Genomic DNA, 17726 nt, shown 5'->3' on the forward strand with positions numbered 1-17726 from the left:
TTCCCTAGAGTAGTAATTCAGCTGCAAGTACCTAGAACTGAAAAAATTCCAGTGGTGACTATTAAGAACTCTTCTGGGACAATTGAAACTACTGGAGAAAAACCCAGGTTGACAGAACTTTGTGGAATGTATTTTAATAATTGTGAAAGTTTAAAAACAAATGTTTCTGCAGGCATTTTTAGAGAGGAAGGAAGGGAAGAAGGAACCAAGGATGATGTTGGCCGTAAGACTGAGGGAAGAGGGTGGAATTCACAATGCTGTTTGGCCTGCAAGTTACCTCTTAATTCAGTTCCCTGCCACTGCACACATCAGGGATGGCTGAGCAGATGGAACTGGAACACTACAGCTTACTCCTCTTGAGTCCAGGGTTATACTGGAATCACGGATTAAAGAAAAGCACCATTTAAAAACAATTAAGGATGCCTGGGGTAGAAGCCATGTGCAGCACTGTGTGATGGTGTGAGAGTAAGTGAGGAGCACAGGGAAAAGCCTCCTTGGATGAGCCACTGGCTGCACCTGTACCCTGACAACAGTGCTTGAGTTCTCTGTGCCCGAGAGCTGTGCTATTGGTCTGCAGCTTTGGTGAACAGGGAACTGCCTTTTAATGTGAGGGGTTTCTAAATATATGCTCCTTTCTGATAAGAAAGCCTAGAATCATTATCCAGACAGTGTCTGGTAATACCTCTACATAATATGAAGAATTGTCTGCCTGAGTGTCTCAGAGATCACTATACTACACCCATGGGGTATTTTTATATACTGACAGTAGGTGGGTTTGTTAGTTTCACTTCTGGTCATGGGTCTGAGCTTGCCCTCCAGTTTTAGGATGCTATAAGTAGATAGCAAGGTTTCTCTAAGAAACATTCAAAGTCTCACAAAGCTGAGCTTTTGTTAATTCATCACACTGCATCAGTTTTATATAAAGTTTATTTCTCTTCCTCATGTTCATGAGAGTTGCACAGTAATTTTAAAAAGAGGGAAGTTGTACGTTCAGACACCAATGATGTTTGCACTAACTAGACTCAGAGACAAGTCTACACATTGCTTCTAGAAACTTTTGGTTGAGTCCCTGCACGGTATATAGGCACATTTTAATTATGCTTTGACTTTTCGAGATACTTGGTAGTCTAGGAAAACTTATATGCAGCAGAGGAGCTTAAAAATAATAGAGAATGCAAAAAGAATAATTTAGTGCTTTTACGTAGCAGAAGTAACTAATACAAACCCTTCAAAAGCCATCAGTTCCAAAATTTAATAAACAAAATTAGTTTAACACACAATATACACACATGGTGAATGCACCTGAAGGACGTTTACCTGGTTCTTAAACAAAATCAAACAAACAGCTGTAAACTGAACAGAATCTTCAGCCTGTAACTGCACCACACTCATTTTCAGGGACAGTGATGGTCTTCTTAGGCTCTTCAAAGTCTGAAAGTTTACAACAGATAGCAGGTCACTGAGCACAGAATATGCAATGAAAGACATACATATACAGCAGAGCACACCACAAGTCATTTGCTATTTGTGCAGATAGCCCTGTGTTAGCTGGTTGTTCTGCAACAGTCCCAGAAAATCCTGTGTTCCAGTTGGTTCTGTCACAAAGCCTCTGTGTAATGTTATGGAAAAGAAAAGGCTCAGTAATTTTGAAATTGAAATTTCTTGAGCAGTTTCCTTGAAAATAGGAACGAGTTCCTGAATCAATCCGACTCTTTCAGTTGAAATGTTATTTAATGAAACCTTTCACAAACCACAGATTGAGTACATTTGATATGTGAATTGCATTTCTTGAGAAGAAATTCTTCCTTGCCCTTCCCCAACTCTGGGAACACTTTTGGTGCACATGAACTACACAGGGGAGGTCTGGGTCTGGCACTGAGACTCCACTGACCAGACCCCCTAATCCAGCAAAACAGCCACTACTTTTGTCTGGATGAGGTGAGTTGAAATGCTGTCAATTTACGAAGCACAACAGCTGGCCAAACTAAGCAAAAGGAGTGTGCAGCCAAAAGCCTGGTGAAGAAGGAATCATGATGTTCTCATTTTAGCAAGTGAGGAATTTTAACTCCTCTCCTGCAACTTCACACTAAATGGAAAAACTAAAATTGAATGAATTACCAAGCTTTAAAATTTGGCAGTGATATAAGATGGATTATAAAGTAATCATGTAGCTAAACCAAAGTTCCATACATACAAAAGATTGATGCTGGACCAAGACCAAAGGCAGCAAGTTTCCATTTGAAACAGAATTTAAAAAGGAGAGAAGAACTGAAAATTGGAACCACACTACTGCACGTTCTACCATAAACTAGTATAAGCATCTCCAGCTGTGGTTTTGTTCCAGCTGAACAGATGCTACAAGATGTTTTAGTATACTCACCCTCTGTCAGATCTACCCAGTTGTCTTCTGTCTCAGGCAGGGGAACCGAGATTCCCATTGCTTTCCGGATTCCATAGGTACTGACAATATCACCTGGAGTCACTTGCTGGGCAAGTTCTTTCAGGTTATTGGTTACTCTCTCCGCTAGAAAAGGTAAGAGGATGTGTTTATGTGCTATAGATAGACACAAAATTGTTGAAGCACCCTGCAAGTAGTATAATCATTTAAGTACAAAGGGAACTATGTTAAATAATGTTTCTGCACCAGAAGAGTTCTGTTGTGCTGCGTGCAGCCATGCAAGGCATCTTGGGCACAAAGAGATGGGTAAGAAGAACAGGAGGAGTGAAACAGCTGCTGCGCAAGGCTTGCTGCCATCAGGAAACACCAGAAGTTAAAGAGTAAGTTAATGAAACTTGGGCTACACTCAGCAGCTGGGAGAGGGCTGGTGCCACCCACACAGCACCATTGCTAGTAATAGACAGATTCTGGGATTCAGCACAGAGCTTTGGATGTAAACTAGAGACACTGTTCTTGTTGGTACAAATGTGGTTTTCCCTCAAGAAGGAAGCTGTAAGTAGTGAAACTTAAAAGAGATAGTATTTGATCTGGTTTAGACTTGGTGTAGTACCAATTTAGTCATATTTCTTCAATAATGGGGAATTTATCTAATCACATCAACATGGTTTAGTTTAGACCACGAATAGTGTTGCACGAGTCAGTTTTACTTGCAAAACATTCACTCTCTGCACAGTCTTGTCTTAGAGGGTTACCATTAACACAAGCTGTGTAATTTAATTGACCTGTAACACAAGAAGCTTTGCTTAAATAACTAAGGAATGTATGAGTGGTATTAATTAGTGTAACACAATAGACTGATAACTAGATTAATCCTGGACCAAAGCTAGTCTTGCAATAAGAACTTGGTAATAGTTAAACAACCCTTATTCAAAGACACTGCAAAACTCATGGAGGTATTTGGCTATTGTCTGCCCCATGGCATAGAGAAGCTTCCATCACTTCTAGGGATATTTAGGAAAAAAGAGGAAATACTTGTAACTACTGTTCAAAATTTTCATCTGGCTTTACATGCAAAAAAAATTTAAATTAATCTTCTAGGCCTAGCAGGGCACATAATCTACACGATAGCTCCTGAGACTTTTTCCTTCTTGGAGTTGATAGCAGTTGGGACTTGATCAATCCTGCAAGAATGATAAGAAAAAGTGTATTTACCCAAATGCATTTCTCTGTAAGATGGACCCAGAAGACAAATCATGTTAGGGGGTGGTTTTGTACTCAGTCGTTCATTTTGAGCATCCTGGAGTTCTCTGAGCAGCTTTGTTGTTTCATCAAGTTTCCTCTGGAAGATTTCAGCCTCTGTTTAAAGAGAAGAAGAAAGTCCTCACTAGTAAGATTTAAGTAAAGTCTATTAACTTACTTTATGATATAAAATGTTGTAAGGGACTGAGAAACTGAAAGAATTACAGACATATATCAGAAGTATGACTACCAAGAAGACTCACCCTCAGAATCAAACTCTTCTATAGGCATGCCAAAGTTTGTAACTGCTTTTAGAGCTGTAAGTCTGTCGCTATTAGCGTCCAACCTGGCAGCAATATCAATTTCCATAATCTGAAAAAAAACCCCAAAAAACCAGCAAGTAATAATTTAGATAATACTCAGCCTTGAAACTACAACACTGCCTGGGGAAGATCAGAACACAAAGTTAAGGTTAGTCTGTATTGCTTTTTCTTCTTTTTCTCTACATCTTGAATTCTTTTACTCAGAGTTTGAATTGAGGCGCAGGAGATGGAGTATTCTTGTTCGGACTTAGCTGTTTATTGTATCTTATCAGTAACACAGCTGCACAGTGTGTGCCTCTTTGTTGGAAGGGTGGAAAATGGCTGTGAGTTTTAATTTTCCAAGCTTTTTAAAGTCTAAACTAACCAATTATGAGATATGTTTTTACTTACAATCCAATTACTAACTTTTCATGTTCTGCAGTGCAGAACTTTTGACCCAATGACAGAACATTCAGATTTGTGAAGAAGAAGAAGAAAGAAAACACAAATCCACACCCCAAATCCTCCATATTGTAACCTATTAGTACCTATATCTCTTAAACCTAATTTTCTACATTTCTACATGTTTCACCCAGTGACATAACTTTTAATTACACAGCAACAACCTCAGTATTATCACACAATTTAGGAAACTTTTCCCAGGGTTTCGGATCGAATATAGTGTGTTTCTGAGGATCACTCCCTCTCAGCACTGAAAGGCTGAAATTCTCAGAACTCAGGGTTCCGACAAGTCTGCTCTATAAAAATAAAGTGGACATACAGAGGGAAAGCTGAAAAGACACCCTGTGAAACTTACTGATCTACAATTACTCTGTTTATTATTCTATTTCATACCCAAATAGAAAATGGCATCTGCAAAACCATTGGGGATATGCACAAATGATGTAGTAACTTAAGACCAGCATCCCAATTAAAAAGCAGTTTAAAATTTTCTTCAGCTCACCTAAAGGAGAATTTATCGAAGATCTGAGGCCAAAATTCAGAAAATCTGGGCACTGGCTGCAGATGAAGAGATGCTTCAGGAGAGCAGCCCTGGCCCTGGAACTGCTTTCTCTAATTGAGCAATGTTTGGGTGGAATGATTTGAGATCTATAATGTATTGCCTACAGGGGCACAAAGTGAGAACTTCTCAAAGACTGCTACATATCATGTGGCATCTTACACGTACATTACAAATTCATGTTAAACCAACCCAGATTACGATAGAAACAAAGCTATAGCTCCCAACAATCACAAACAAAAATATATAAGCATTTTCTTCCAGTTCTGTCAACATATAGTTAAGACAATGTTTTGGAGAACCTTACTCTTCTCATGCCTACAAAGGGACACACCATTTTTACAAGTCACAGGGTGTATTTACAGCTTGTCAAAGTCTCAGTGTGGCTGTACAGGCCTGAAGGTTTTAGGCAGTTTTATATCTGTGAGCTTGGACAGGCTGGTTGGAGAAGTTACTTAATATAGAAGTATTATACCTTTACATCTTTCATTGCATCGCTTCGTTCATGTGGGCCTTCAGCTTCCTCCAATGGCTAAATAGAGAAAGGATTTTTAAAGAAGGCGTTAAAATTACTCTTTTAAATTCAAAGAAAAATCTTAAAGATGCAGTATTTTTAAAGAGAGGTAAATATGCAATGTTGTAATGTTCTTACACTGTAAAGCAACTTATAATGCAGCTATTTTTTAGGGTCTTTCTTGGGGTATTAACATTTACTAAAATCCATTTTTTCAGCTCAGGTTTTCTCTTTGCAAAGTTCACAGTGATGTCACATCAGAGACTATTTACTGAGGTGTAGAAGAGGAAGGGTGGTTATTAGAGGCTGAAATGTTTTCTGTTTCTGTATGTAACTGTATTTCCCTTAATACTGCCAAGAGTAAGTGGCCAAGCCCTGTCAGTCAGTGCCCCTACTGCGTACTAGAAAAGAGCTAAACATGTGATGCTAAGGCAAGGTGTGAACTGAGGCAAAAAGGTGATCTTTGGTCCATGAACTATTTCTAGTATTAATTAGGTAACTGACACATTAGTAAAAGGCTACAATCTGTTTATTTCAAGTTTGCATCGATTTGAAACTCAAAGCAAGACTTTTAGTTAAAAGGAACTGTTCTGAGGAGATTCACAAATAATTCTTGGATTGTCAATTAAGTTAAGGTTGTCAAATGAGCCCCTTTGATTCCAGTTATGTTTAGCACAGACAGGACTGGAATCTCCTAAGAATTTAAAGAGACGCTGTTTGGTATTTTTACATAGCACATATTTGAGTTTAAAAGCACGGTACCAAGTAAAGGGAAAAACTACATATTATTTCTCCTGAACTAAACATTGGCAGCTAGGAATGTGATAAAATTTTCATGGAAAAAAAAGCCTATCAATGATCACCTCATTTTTAAACAACGGCTTATTGGTCTTGGAACAGGAGTTAGTGATAATAGGAATGGGACAACGGACAAAATGTGTGATTATATCTCCATCTGCAATATGTTGTTAATATTCACATTTCACTAATTAAAAATAGAATAATTACTTTACAGAAAATCCTGCTACTGGAGACAAAGATCAGTCTTCATTTTCCAATTCTATCAGTTAAAAGGAAGCCCATCAATAGGATCAGCACCATCTTTCTCTTGCTTTAGAGCATGTGTGCTAAAAATCAAAGAACAGATAGTATACAAATCCATTCTTACCACTTCTAGTTCTCTGAGAGCTCTAGAATGTCCTCCTTTAGTTAGAACATCAAGCAAACTATCAGCCATTAAGAGAGGATAATCCTGGGATTTCATAAAAAAATCTTGAATACTGAAAGAATAAAGATAGTTAAGGTAACTACTTTTGTATCAAACGTCTAATGTAAAAAAGTTACGCAAGGTCAAACCAGTATGTGCAGCACAGAAAACACAAGAAGTAGCACAGGGCCTGATCTAAATGGCTTGCTTTAGTTTAATCATCCATACCTTCTGTAGCTGAGGAACCCATTCTGAACGGAACACTGGAAAACTTGGAAGAGTGTAGTGTCTCAGGCAGCCGCATCAACACAAAAGCAAACTTGGACAGGCACTTCATGTTAACACTGTACTAAAGTATTTCCCCATTTCCTAAGAATTGATATCACTGTGCCTGCTCCTTGTGAAATTCTCATAAAACGAAAGAGCTTTGAAGTTTTTATAATCAAGAAAAATAAACCAATAGAATTAATTATTTTTACAAAGCTGTATCTCGTTCAAGGCAGTAAGTAATGTTAAAAAAATCCTGTTTGTATAAACATTTGTACAACTCAGTATTTTTCTGGCTTTGAACATGAACCCTTCAGTTATAAATACATCTAAGTTTAGACAGTGTATTATTAGGAATCAGCAGCATCAAAATACTTCCACCTTGGCTAATTACACTTTAGAGGCAGGTTCTTCTACTGAACTATTTGTTTCTTACACAAACCCCTGTGAGCTATAAAGACAGCAGTGCATTCCACAGAAAAGCAAGCCCATCCCACAGAGAGTTGCACATAACTGCTTCTGTCCATGTGAGCTGTACTATGCACATCCTGGTTGCTGGATTACCTGGAAGATCCTTGATTAGAGTCTTCCCCATATGTTGAATAGATTAAGTCAGAATCTTCTTTGCTTATGTTGGCAAATGTTGAATCGTAGGTTGGCGCATATGAACTGAAGGGGCCGTAATTCAAGTATGCCACTAATGAATAACAACAGTATTAATTATTACCCTGCTCTGCATGCATCAGATAGAAATGAGAGGGGGCTGTAAAACAATCTCCAAAAAGAAACTTTAAAGGAATATATTTCTTAAGGTGGAAACAAGCCTTCACCTAACACCATCTGTTCACAATGTAACGACTTTTAGTAACATCAAATGCATTTGTATTTACAAATATGTCATTAACACCACTGTGTGCCTTAGCACAGCATGAACAGTCTGACACTGGAAATAGGTTCTCAGGCTCCCCCCTTGTCTTTTAAAGCTACCAAAACCCTTTCTCTGTCTGGTAGTTTCTCTTCTCCATGTAGATGAAAAGGAAATATTTCATCCCCTTTGTATGTTTAAATTAAGCTGGACTCTGTGATGTGATGTTTAATTGTGTGATAGATACAAAGAATCACAAAATGGTTTGGACTGGAAGGGACCTTAAAGATCATCCAGTTCCAACCCCCCTGCCATGGGCAGTGATACATAATAACGTGCTTTATCTTTAAAAGTCCTTAGTTCCAAATTAGTAACAAGATCAAGACACTTTGTTTACATAAGAAGAATTTGTATTTTTTAAAAACACATCAGCGCATACCTGGAGTAACCTTGTTTCTTTTATCTTCTTTGAACCCTTGTAATGTATTAACTCCTGACTGAAGCCTTCCTGCTGTCATTCCCAGCTTTACAGGGCAGTAACCTGGTTCTGCAATAGGATGTATCAAAACACATAAACAGAGAAGGCACAGGAAGACGTCTAAATTCACTTAATACAGCTAAAAACTCAGAATAAACAGGACATGGCTCTCAAAGTGTGCTTTACTATGCAAATATTTCAATATTAATGATCTGGGACCCAGACAGTTCCCAATTCCAAAACATCTGTGACCTTTTGGGTCAGCAGACACTGCACTCTGTACATGGACAAGAAATAAGAGGATCCCAGGAAATTCTTCAGCAGCAAACTGTTCTTTTGCAGCTTCCACAAACAACTGACACAAACCAGAAAAGCAACAGCACTGAGGGCTCTCACCAGCTGCGCCTAACAGCAGCCACAGCTAAGGCTGTGTGATCCCTCAGCTGCAGCTTTTTCAATCCAGATCTTTATCAGACTGGGAAGAGGCATTCAGTTCTTGGCCAGGATTTGCTCATCTGCCCCTGCAAAGAAGCAGCAGACCAGGTAGGTAGAAGTGGCTTGTTACCTGAACCATGCTAACTTACCTCCTGCAGCAAGGTCAACTGGGTTAAGAAGGCCCAGAGTGGTTGTACCATCTGGTTTTCTTCTTTCAAATTCACACTGAAATAAGATCAGACTATTTTAATTTACATAGTAGTTGAAATTCCTGATCCTTAAACTAATGAAAACATTTAATGAAACTATTCTATCTGCAGGAATAAGAAAGGAAATCAGTCACTGAGAAGTGAGTGCTGCTCTAAAATTTTACTTTCCCTAGGTAACTTTATTATAGGTATAGGTACAAGGAATTGAGATATTATGATAAATATTAATGTTTCTACAGAGGCCAAGAGACAAAAAATGTAGAAAATGAAAAAGGCATAGTATTACCAAACTGAGTTCCTTCTCCTGTAGCATTAATAACCTTTGATCAGGTATGTGTCTGTTTCAGAACTATGAGATTTTTGCAGGTCAGATTTATTTTCTTGAGCTTTCTACTATTCATCCTTTTCTATTACTTTATTGAAAATTTAAGCTCAACTTGCTCTGCTGATGAAATTTAGCATGCATTCAAATAGAGATTTTTTTTTAACCTTATGATGTTATATAGATCATCAATGGTGTAAAATGGTTATATAGATTATCAATGGTGTAAAATGGTGTAAGCTGTAGTTAAAGCAGATGTGGAGTTTCAACTGGTGTAAGATGCCAAGGAAGCCTGGTTTATGGAAAAGTGAAAGGAGCTATCAAATCCCTCAATACTTACTTGGCTGTTTGCAAGGCGCCTGGTTAACTTGCCTCCAGACTCCCTAACAATCCGATCAATCTGCTCTTGTTCCCTTTCCAAGCTGGTGCTTCGTAATTTGTCTTCGAGCAGGTCTTTGTCCTTCCTGTGAATATATCCACACAATGTAGTGACTAGCTGGAACACCAACTGGCTAAATAACACAAAAGGATACTGTGACAATATAGTTTTAGCTAACTCTGCAACTGGTTTTGTAGATCAAACAACTAACAATGAAAGAATATGACTGTATTTAATACAGCTGGGGAAGGCACGTGACAAAGGTTTACATCAGCAGATGCTATGTTAGTAACCGTAAAGATTTCTGTGTAAAGGTCTCCCACAAAACTAAGATACTTTTGGTATATTAGTTACTCTTCATTTGAGTATCCAGTATCTATCTACTTAAATATTTACTATCTTCATACCTGGTATTTCTAGATATGAAAAGCTATTTCAGGAAGTACACTTTCTGTAGCTAGGCAGCTGCATGTTTCAAATACAGCCACAAACAACAACAAAAAGTAATCGAAATTGGCTATGTAGCTTTTTGTACCAATATGTTTAAAAGCTCATGTTTGCAAGCTTTCTCCAAAACTACACTATTTCTGTGAAATAGACACTAAACCAGAAAATAATTGAAGGAATGGAGGTGATGAGCAGTACAAGGTTATCTACATGCAAAAATGATTTTATCCCATAAAAGATTCTAAACTTATTTGGTTTTAGTAGATGAGGATGCTTTCTGTAAGTGTTGACACCTTGAGATGAAAATGTTTTAGTGTATAAGTGGTACCAGAAAGAGAGAAACCCATATCCACTGGTTCCTAAGTCATCTTGTTTCAGTAGCATTTAAAAGGTGTATCCTATAACTATTCAGACAATACTTCACTTTTTGTGCTCTTTGCTAGGTGTTTTGAATGCTTTGGTGTCACCATCCATAGGTTCTGCTCTGTCTTTCCCAGGACCATTTTCCTCTTCCCCAGTTTGCTGCAGTTCTGTCTTGTCCTTCTGCTTCCTTGTCTTCTGCAGGTCAGCCATGAATTCTATACTTTGTTTCAGGCTCTGAATTCTCTCCTAAATAACATCAAAATCCTTTTATTTGCTGTTTCCATTAATCTTTTGTAACCTAACCAGGAGGCTCATTTTATTTCAGTTCTTTCTTACACTAGCAAATATAAACAGAGTCTAGAAGGTGAAATATTAAATGCAACTATTTGTACAATGACTGATCTGGCAGCAGTACTAAAACAATGTACTATTTATATTCCAACCTACAAGCATTTGATAAATATCAAGCAAGGTTTTATTAATTTTCAAGAGATCCCTGTAAAAGGGAATAAAGAGAAATCAAAAAAAGAAGCAGTATACTTTTTAATATTTTGGTTGGTGTTCTTTGTTACCTGGCTCAGTATCTTCATCCCTGAGTGCAGCAGTTTTTTTGCAGCTTTGTAGTAAATGGTGTCTGGTTTGTTGTAAATCATTGCATTATTACACATCAGTTTGAAGTTATCCTGTACAAACATTAATAATTTTGGAATGAAAGTTAATTTTACAGCGTATTATATTGATATTCTTGTTGCGAATGTGGTGTCTCAAGCTTTAGGGGAAAAAAAAACCTTAAAGGCTACTTTTAATGAATGAATTTAAGAAATCTATCAAAAATGTAAACAGGAATAAGTATGTAACTTAGTTTTAAGACTTGAATCCATCGGCCCAACAAACATCCTGCAAGTATTCTTAAGTGTTCAGTATTGTTTGTAGTTTTTCAAGTTTTAAGGGAAGCTCTCTTAGCTACAACTACCCACCTCCAATGAGCAGTAATTAAAACAAAACCAAAGTGAAGCAACATAACAAAGACAATGAAAAGCTGCAGTTCAGAGTTAAATTATTACAAAGAATATGCAAAAATTTTAATTACAATGAAGAAACATATGCTTGTTTGAAATTCAAGGGAGCTAGAAACGGCACTTCTATACACACTGCAGCCTCTACAGGTGAATATGTTTTATCACATTCTCATCTATTTACAAAGTTAAAACTAAAAACTAACTAGAAACAACTGTTAAAATAGGTAATATTCTTCTTAAGTTTTGGCGATCTAAAGAAGAATGTGCAAGAAAATACAACCAATACTATAAACTAACATCTGCCTAATTCTTAATTACACACAAATTACACCTCTCAGGTCCTCATCTAGCCCAGTAAAGAACTAGAGAGTATCTCTGATGAAGAAAACGAAACAAAACTAGGTCCCACACCTTTTAAAAGCTTTAGGAGGCTTTAAAAACAGGCCCTTAAATCCATTAGACACATTACAGCACCAGGGTAAGTGGTTGCTGCCAACAGGACCAAGCACACTGTGCCTTCACTCATTGATCTACATGACTAGACTGGAAGAAGTAACAGATCTAAAAAAACAGGCTGAAGGACAAACTGACAGGTTCTATGAAATGCTGCACAAAACCTGAAACCATCTGCATCTTTTTGAGATGCACATTTGCAAACCAGAAGTGTTTTCTCTTTTACCGTCAGAACTTACTCGCTCACAAAAATTCAAGAAGAAACATTTCTTGAGGCAGAAGTACTGGTTCTTTTTGGCATCTTTATATTCTCATAAAATACTAGACTTCAGGTCAGTTGAGTATAATATATCTTTGTAGTCAAAACAAAATTCAAAGCATTACCTTTAATTCTTCTATGGACTGGTACCCATTGTTCTTGATCTTCTCTTTCATGGTACTAAAATCCATTGGGTTTTTAATGATCATGGAATAGCCAGGGGCAATAAAGTCAGTCACAGGAAATGAAAAGAAAGAACTTGGATCCTTTCTGTTAAGAAATGAAAGACAGTTTTTTATGTTTCAACTTATAACAAAGAACATACTGAGTTTGAAATTAAATAGAAAGGAAATACCTAAGCTGAAAAGGACTCAGAACTATAAAGAGAGAAACAGCTTGTGTCAGCATAATCTTTCTCTTTCAAGGTTGAAAAGATCTTGTATGCAAACCCATACACCAAAAAAGTGCTACAAATGTATTTTAGAAGTTATTTCTATATTTAGATAACTACCTGCGTTCCAAAGAGGATGAAAAAACCCAAACTTTTAAAAAAGATTTTAGATTTTAACACAGGGATTTTATACTACATTATAATTAATTAAAAAATAAATATATATAATAAGAATATTCTTGTCATTCATCGTTTACTCTTGACATTATCAGAAGGGAAGAGACAGGGTTCAAAATCAAAAGTGCTGCTTTTTGTATGCAGGGAAATGGAGCCAAAACTAACACAAGCATTTTTTGATAACTGACACCACACCTAGATCTTGAAAATTTACGGATAAGAGAAAACTTGCAAACAGAGTTTCAAGCTCAATCTGGTGAGACAGCTAAAGGGAAAGATTTTTCAACCACTCTTGTACAAGACACAGATACTCTTAAAGTCAAGAAAGATTATCTTAAATAAGAGACTCCTTGAAAGAACTGCAGACTTGATTGTTTTAAACAAAAGACATTTGGCTAGTAAGACATTAAGAGAACATGGTTGAAGTTTTCAAGTGCATGCTTCCTTTTTATAGTAAATAATGCTAAAATAGGAGAACTCAAGGTAAAAGAAACTTTGGCAAATTGATTATAAACTCCTGTGACTTCCTTTCAAAAGGTTCCCCTAAAAAAGCATCACATTACTGGAAAATTATCCTGGGTTTGAAAGCTTTTTAAAACTACTATGAACTTGAAACTGGAGGTGTTCACAAGAAGCCTGATTTGAAGAGAAGTTCTAAGTGTATGTTCTTAAACTAGCACTTAAATTTCTAAAATAGCCCTCTTAGCAATATATTTAACAATAATATTTTCACTCAGCTTTGTATATGCCCCTTCCGTTACTGTGTGTTATTTTCACTTCACAGCTCTGCAAGCCTGGAGCACAGACATTACCTCTGCAGCTGTCTCATGAGTTGATTCAGAGCTTCCTGAAGGGGTGTCTGCTCCACCTCTAGACCAAAAACAAGGCGGGGAGAAAGGGTGTGAGGTAGAACTGATTGCACAAGGAATTAAACCTCCAAGATATTAGAATCAATGAACAAAGCTGATACACCTTGAGAATTAAGTATAAAGAAAAGAATATGATGGCAAACCCCACAATACCTACAGGGGATCTGCATTTCTCATTGCCCTTACTTGCCATTATGCTCGCTCTGATAGAAGTACCAGACACCACTGTGCTAAAGAAGTGTATAGCAAGCTAATTCCAAACTTTTGTATGACTTGGAGAAAAACACTTGAGATGGCAAAAAATGCCAAGTTACTTGCTATAGAAACAAAGAACAATAAAACATGAGTCAACTAGAGAAAACATGAATTAGCAAAAGAAATTTCTTTTATACCCCTACCTTCCTGCTTTGATAAAGTACTCGTCAGTGGTTTCTCTGGTGACAATTCCATTCTGACCGGGGTCTGACATTTCATTTCCTGTTCTCCCTCACTGTCTCCATGGTCTCGATCTCGTTTCCTTTTATCCTCCTGGAAAGATCGTTATGGAAATGTAAGAGCACCTGAAAACCCTGCATTATTACTGTACATAATGCTCTCTAGATTTTTCAAAACAAATTCAGAAAGTTTAAAAAATAAGAATAGTTTGTAAGTGTTTAAAAGTTCTGTATTCTTTATGTACTGTCTCCATCTGCTGGACACTGAAATAATTCAGCCATACAATGCAATGTATCACTGAATTAGTTTTTTAGAAAATGTGACAGCCAATGCTGTGTGTCCTTTAGAAAAGAGACAGGAACACCTCACACCGAGTCTGAACGTATTCCCGTCTAACGATACAAGTTACAGTCATTATCTGCTGACCTTCTGATGGGAAACCTAGAGAAAGTCAAAACTTTTTTTTTTTTTTGCTAAAATGCAGTAGTATGAACACATACCTTAACTTTTCTCTTTCTTTTCTCCTTTTCTTCTCCAGGAACTTGTTTTTCTCCTTTCTTTCTCTTTTTTCTTTTTCTGTCCTTGTGTTTTTCATGTTCTGATTTATCTTCGTAGAGGCTGGAATCAAGTCCTGCATTTCCAGTGGAGAGCTCAGCAACCTCATTTCCTCCAACTTTCAGCACCAGCTTCAGTGGCTTCTCTACGTATTCTTAAACCAGCAGAGAAACAAACTGTGTGAGTACCAAAGAAAACACACTTCTGTCCTCAATAACCCCGCGCGATCCCTCCGCTGCTTCTTCCAGAGGCCGTCACCGCACCATTTCCTCATTTCCAGCCCCTGCAGCTGCTTCTCCCCCGCGCAGAGCCGAGCCCCGCCCGTCTGCCGACCCCGGGCCCGCCGGCGGACCGAGGGCCCCGCAGCCTCAGCGCGGAGCGTTCAAATGGGCCCGGCGGGGCGGGGCGGCCGCCACTGGGGGCTTGAGGGCCCGCGCTCGCTTCGGGCCGCGCTGGCCGGCCTCCTCTGCCCGCCCACCCCCATAGGGACGCACCCTCGTAGGGATGTTTGTCCGACTTGTGCTTCTTATGCTTCTTCCCCATGGCCCCGGCCCGGCCCGCCCGGGAGAGGCCGCGCTGTTGAGGCGGAGCCCGGCGCGGCCCCGCGCGGCCCGGGAGCAGGCGATGGCGGCGGCGCAGCGCCCCCTGGCGCGCTGGGGGTCTGCCGCAGGCGCAGTGGCCGGGGAGCGGCGTGCTGTGGGGCTCGTGATTCGTTCCGCGCCTGGAAGCGGCGAGCTCGGGGCATTTTCCCTTGTGAGCAGCTCCTTCCGCTCCCCGGGCAGCGTCGTCTCTCCAGAACCCTCACGGCATCCTACCGAATCGTGGAATGTTCGAGGTTGGAAGAGCCCTTTAAAATCATCAAGTCCTGCTGTCAAGCCAGCACTACCACTGTAACCCCTAAACCACATCACCTGGCGCCAGATCCACGCACCTCTTAAACACCTCTAGGAATGGTGACTCTACCACCTCCCTTGGCAGCCTGACATCCGAAGAGCGATTTTTTTTTTTTTTTTTTTTCTAATATCTAAGGTGAATCTCGCCTGTGCTGTGCCTGCCCCCAGCTTCCTGCGCCCTCTCCCCTCACGCAGCCGGCAGCAGCTCCTTGCTGCTCCCCTGGCGGTGGCCCTTGCTCCCAGCCTGAGGCGGGCTGTGCCTGCATCCCTGTCCCTCTTATCCCACCCTTGGGGCCCCGGGGCACTGCAGCGTTTCAGAGACTTCGGCAGGATTCACGGAGTCACAGAATCACTGAGGCTGGAAAAGACATCTGCGGTCATCGAGTCACACCTGTGACTGATCACCACCGCGTCAACCAGCCCCTGGCACTGAGTACCGCGTCCAGTCTTTCCTTAAACACCCCCAGGGATGGTGTCTCCACCACCCGAGTACTCGGCCTGAGTGCTGCTGTTCACAAAAGCCGGTGCCACAGAATGTCCCCTGCCATGACTGTGAGTGCCAGGGGCCAACAGTGACAGCAGCAGAAGGGGTGCTGGGGCAGCCTGTCCTTCTGACAGCAGAGTTTACTCTGCACTCGACTGGATGTCAAGGGGCCTGAGAGAGTTGCCGGCTCCTTGGCTGTGGTGTGGCCGTGACTGGGCTGCTGCTGCTGGCCGGGCACGTCAGGCAGAGCTCCAGCTGACCACAGACCCTCAATCCGGGACAAAGGCCGCTAGCCGTGGCTTGCTGTTCCTGGAGTTTGAGAACCTGTGCCCGAATTTGTACCAGCGAGAAGAGCAGGGGATTTGTCTACCCGAGGAAGGGTTGGCAGAGGTGTGTAGAATCTGTACCCACCCAAGCGACATGTCTCTCCAAACAGCAGTGATGGTTGTGCCTGTCCTCCACAGGCTGGGACAGGCTCAGGTTTGCTCATCAGTTTTGAAAAGAAATACTTTATAATCATGTTAAAACTCTAAGGAAAATATATATATATTGTCCATTACAAGTCAAAAGTAACTTAGAAATTCTGACCTCCTAGAAGTCTTGCAAGTTGCCCTTTTGCCTTGCCTGAGAGTGCTCCCAAAGCAAGCAACTAGTTTTCAAAATTAAATGCAACTCTGATTGTATAGTCTTTCAAAGTTAATAGTATACTTTTTGTTGTTGCTTAAGCTGCAGTCATTGCTGTTTCGACAACACTGTGTAGGTATTGTTTTCTGCCAAGACCTCTTCTGTAATGCATCTTGAAATTTCACTTCTCTGAAGTTTGGAGTGGAAAAATAAACTGCTTCTATTTCAAAAGAGAAGCTTTAATTTATTCCCACACAATAGTCCTGTAAGTATTCCTCAAGTTTGTTGAATCATATGTGATGTTTTACAGCCAAAAAGAAGAAAGTTGTTAATTAGAAATTTATGACATATGTGGCTGTACAGCGATATAAGGTTTATTTTGAGAGCTTGTGAAGATCGAGAAAATCTCTTGTCTGTTGTCCATTCAGTCACTGGGAGTGTAATCAGATGTGACAGCTTTGTTTTGCATTTTGCTGGTTGCATTACTGTCATTTGGTCTCCTACTCAGAGAATTGTGTGGGTGGTGCTCTGGAATAAACCACAGCTTTGCTGCTTGATCTTACTCCAGTAGTTTGAAATTCAGCTATAATGGTTGCAATTGTTTTTCTAAGTCACATCTGGATCCTTTAATACTCTTATTACACATGCAGTGAATGTTCTTAAGCATGCTTTAGTGAGAGGTAGAGGGCTTTTGCTTGGGATGTGACCACATGTAGAAAATACAAGACTAGTAAATATTTAAAGGACATGTTTTATAGAATGAAAAAAATGTTGCTATATCCTCTGTTCCCACAAGAAGACTGGCAGACTTTCTAAGGCTTTTCTTTTGAATGTCATATGGCAAGACCATTTTTTCAATTGTTATTCTGAAATTTCCTGACTAATCTTGCCCTGAAATTAATAAAATCTGAGAGAGTTATACACAAGCAAGTAATGTGAGATTCTGGCCAATATTGAGAGCTGCTAGGTGTGTCCTTCAATAGCCTCCTCTGGGTCAGAGAAGGATACTTCTGAACAGTTAGTCCTCACACGCACCCCTAGAATACACACTGGCTTTGCCATCCTTGTCTCTAGCTCTGCTTTCACATTAGAAGATCAGTATTTCTTCCCCCTCTGAACCC

General features: G+C 39.6%; 1 protein-coding gene across 1 annotated transcript; it reads right to left on the reverse strand.

Moving 5' to 3' along the window:
• Positions 1 to 1238: 1238 nt before the first annotated feature.
• On the reverse strand, positions 1239 to 15227 carry BRD7 (bromodomain containing 7). The gene is made up of 17 exons (XM_082289895.1): positions 15099 to 15227; positions 14550 to 14758; positions 14013 to 14142; positions 13558 to 13615; positions 12303 to 12447; positions 11019 to 11129; positions 10508 to 10692; positions 9598 to 9721; positions 8876 to 8951; positions 8253 to 8360; positions 7513 to 7645; positions 6643 to 6754; positions 5436 to 5492; positions 3901 to 4009; positions 3611 to 3754; positions 2381 to 2524; positions 1239 to 1431 (listed from the first exon to the last, which is right to left on the reverse strand). The coding sequence occupies exons 1-17, from the start codon at positions 15145 to 15147 to the stop codon at positions 1367 to 1369; spliced, it is 1959 nt and encodes a 652-aa protein (XP_082146021.1). The 5' UTR covers positions 15148 to 15227; the 3' UTR covers positions 1239 to 1366.
• Positions 15228 to 17726: the final 2499 nt, after the last annotated feature.

The sequence above is a fragment of the Coloeus monedula genome (assembly GCF_965178545.1).
Source record: "Coloeus monedula genome assembly, chromosome: 13".
NCBI classification, from domain to species: Eukaryota; Metazoa; Chordata; class Aves; order Passeriformes; family Corvidae; genus Coloeus; species Coloeus monedula.

Bases quoted from the DNA above. Each gene is read 5' to 3' on its own strand.
- BRD7 (XM_082289895.1), bottom strand. From the start codon at position 15,147: ATGGGGAAGAAGCATAAGAAGCACAAGTCGGACAAACATCCCTACGAG. The intron at 13,616-14,012 runs GTAGGGGTATAA...TTTTTGGTCTAG, and splicing joins TACTTTATCAAAGCAGGAAG to AGGTGGAGCAGACACCCCTT. The intron at 8,361-8,875 runs GTAAGTTAGCAT...ATCCTATTGCAG, and splicing joins AGTTGACCTTGCTGCAGGAG to AACCAGGTTACTGCCCTGTA.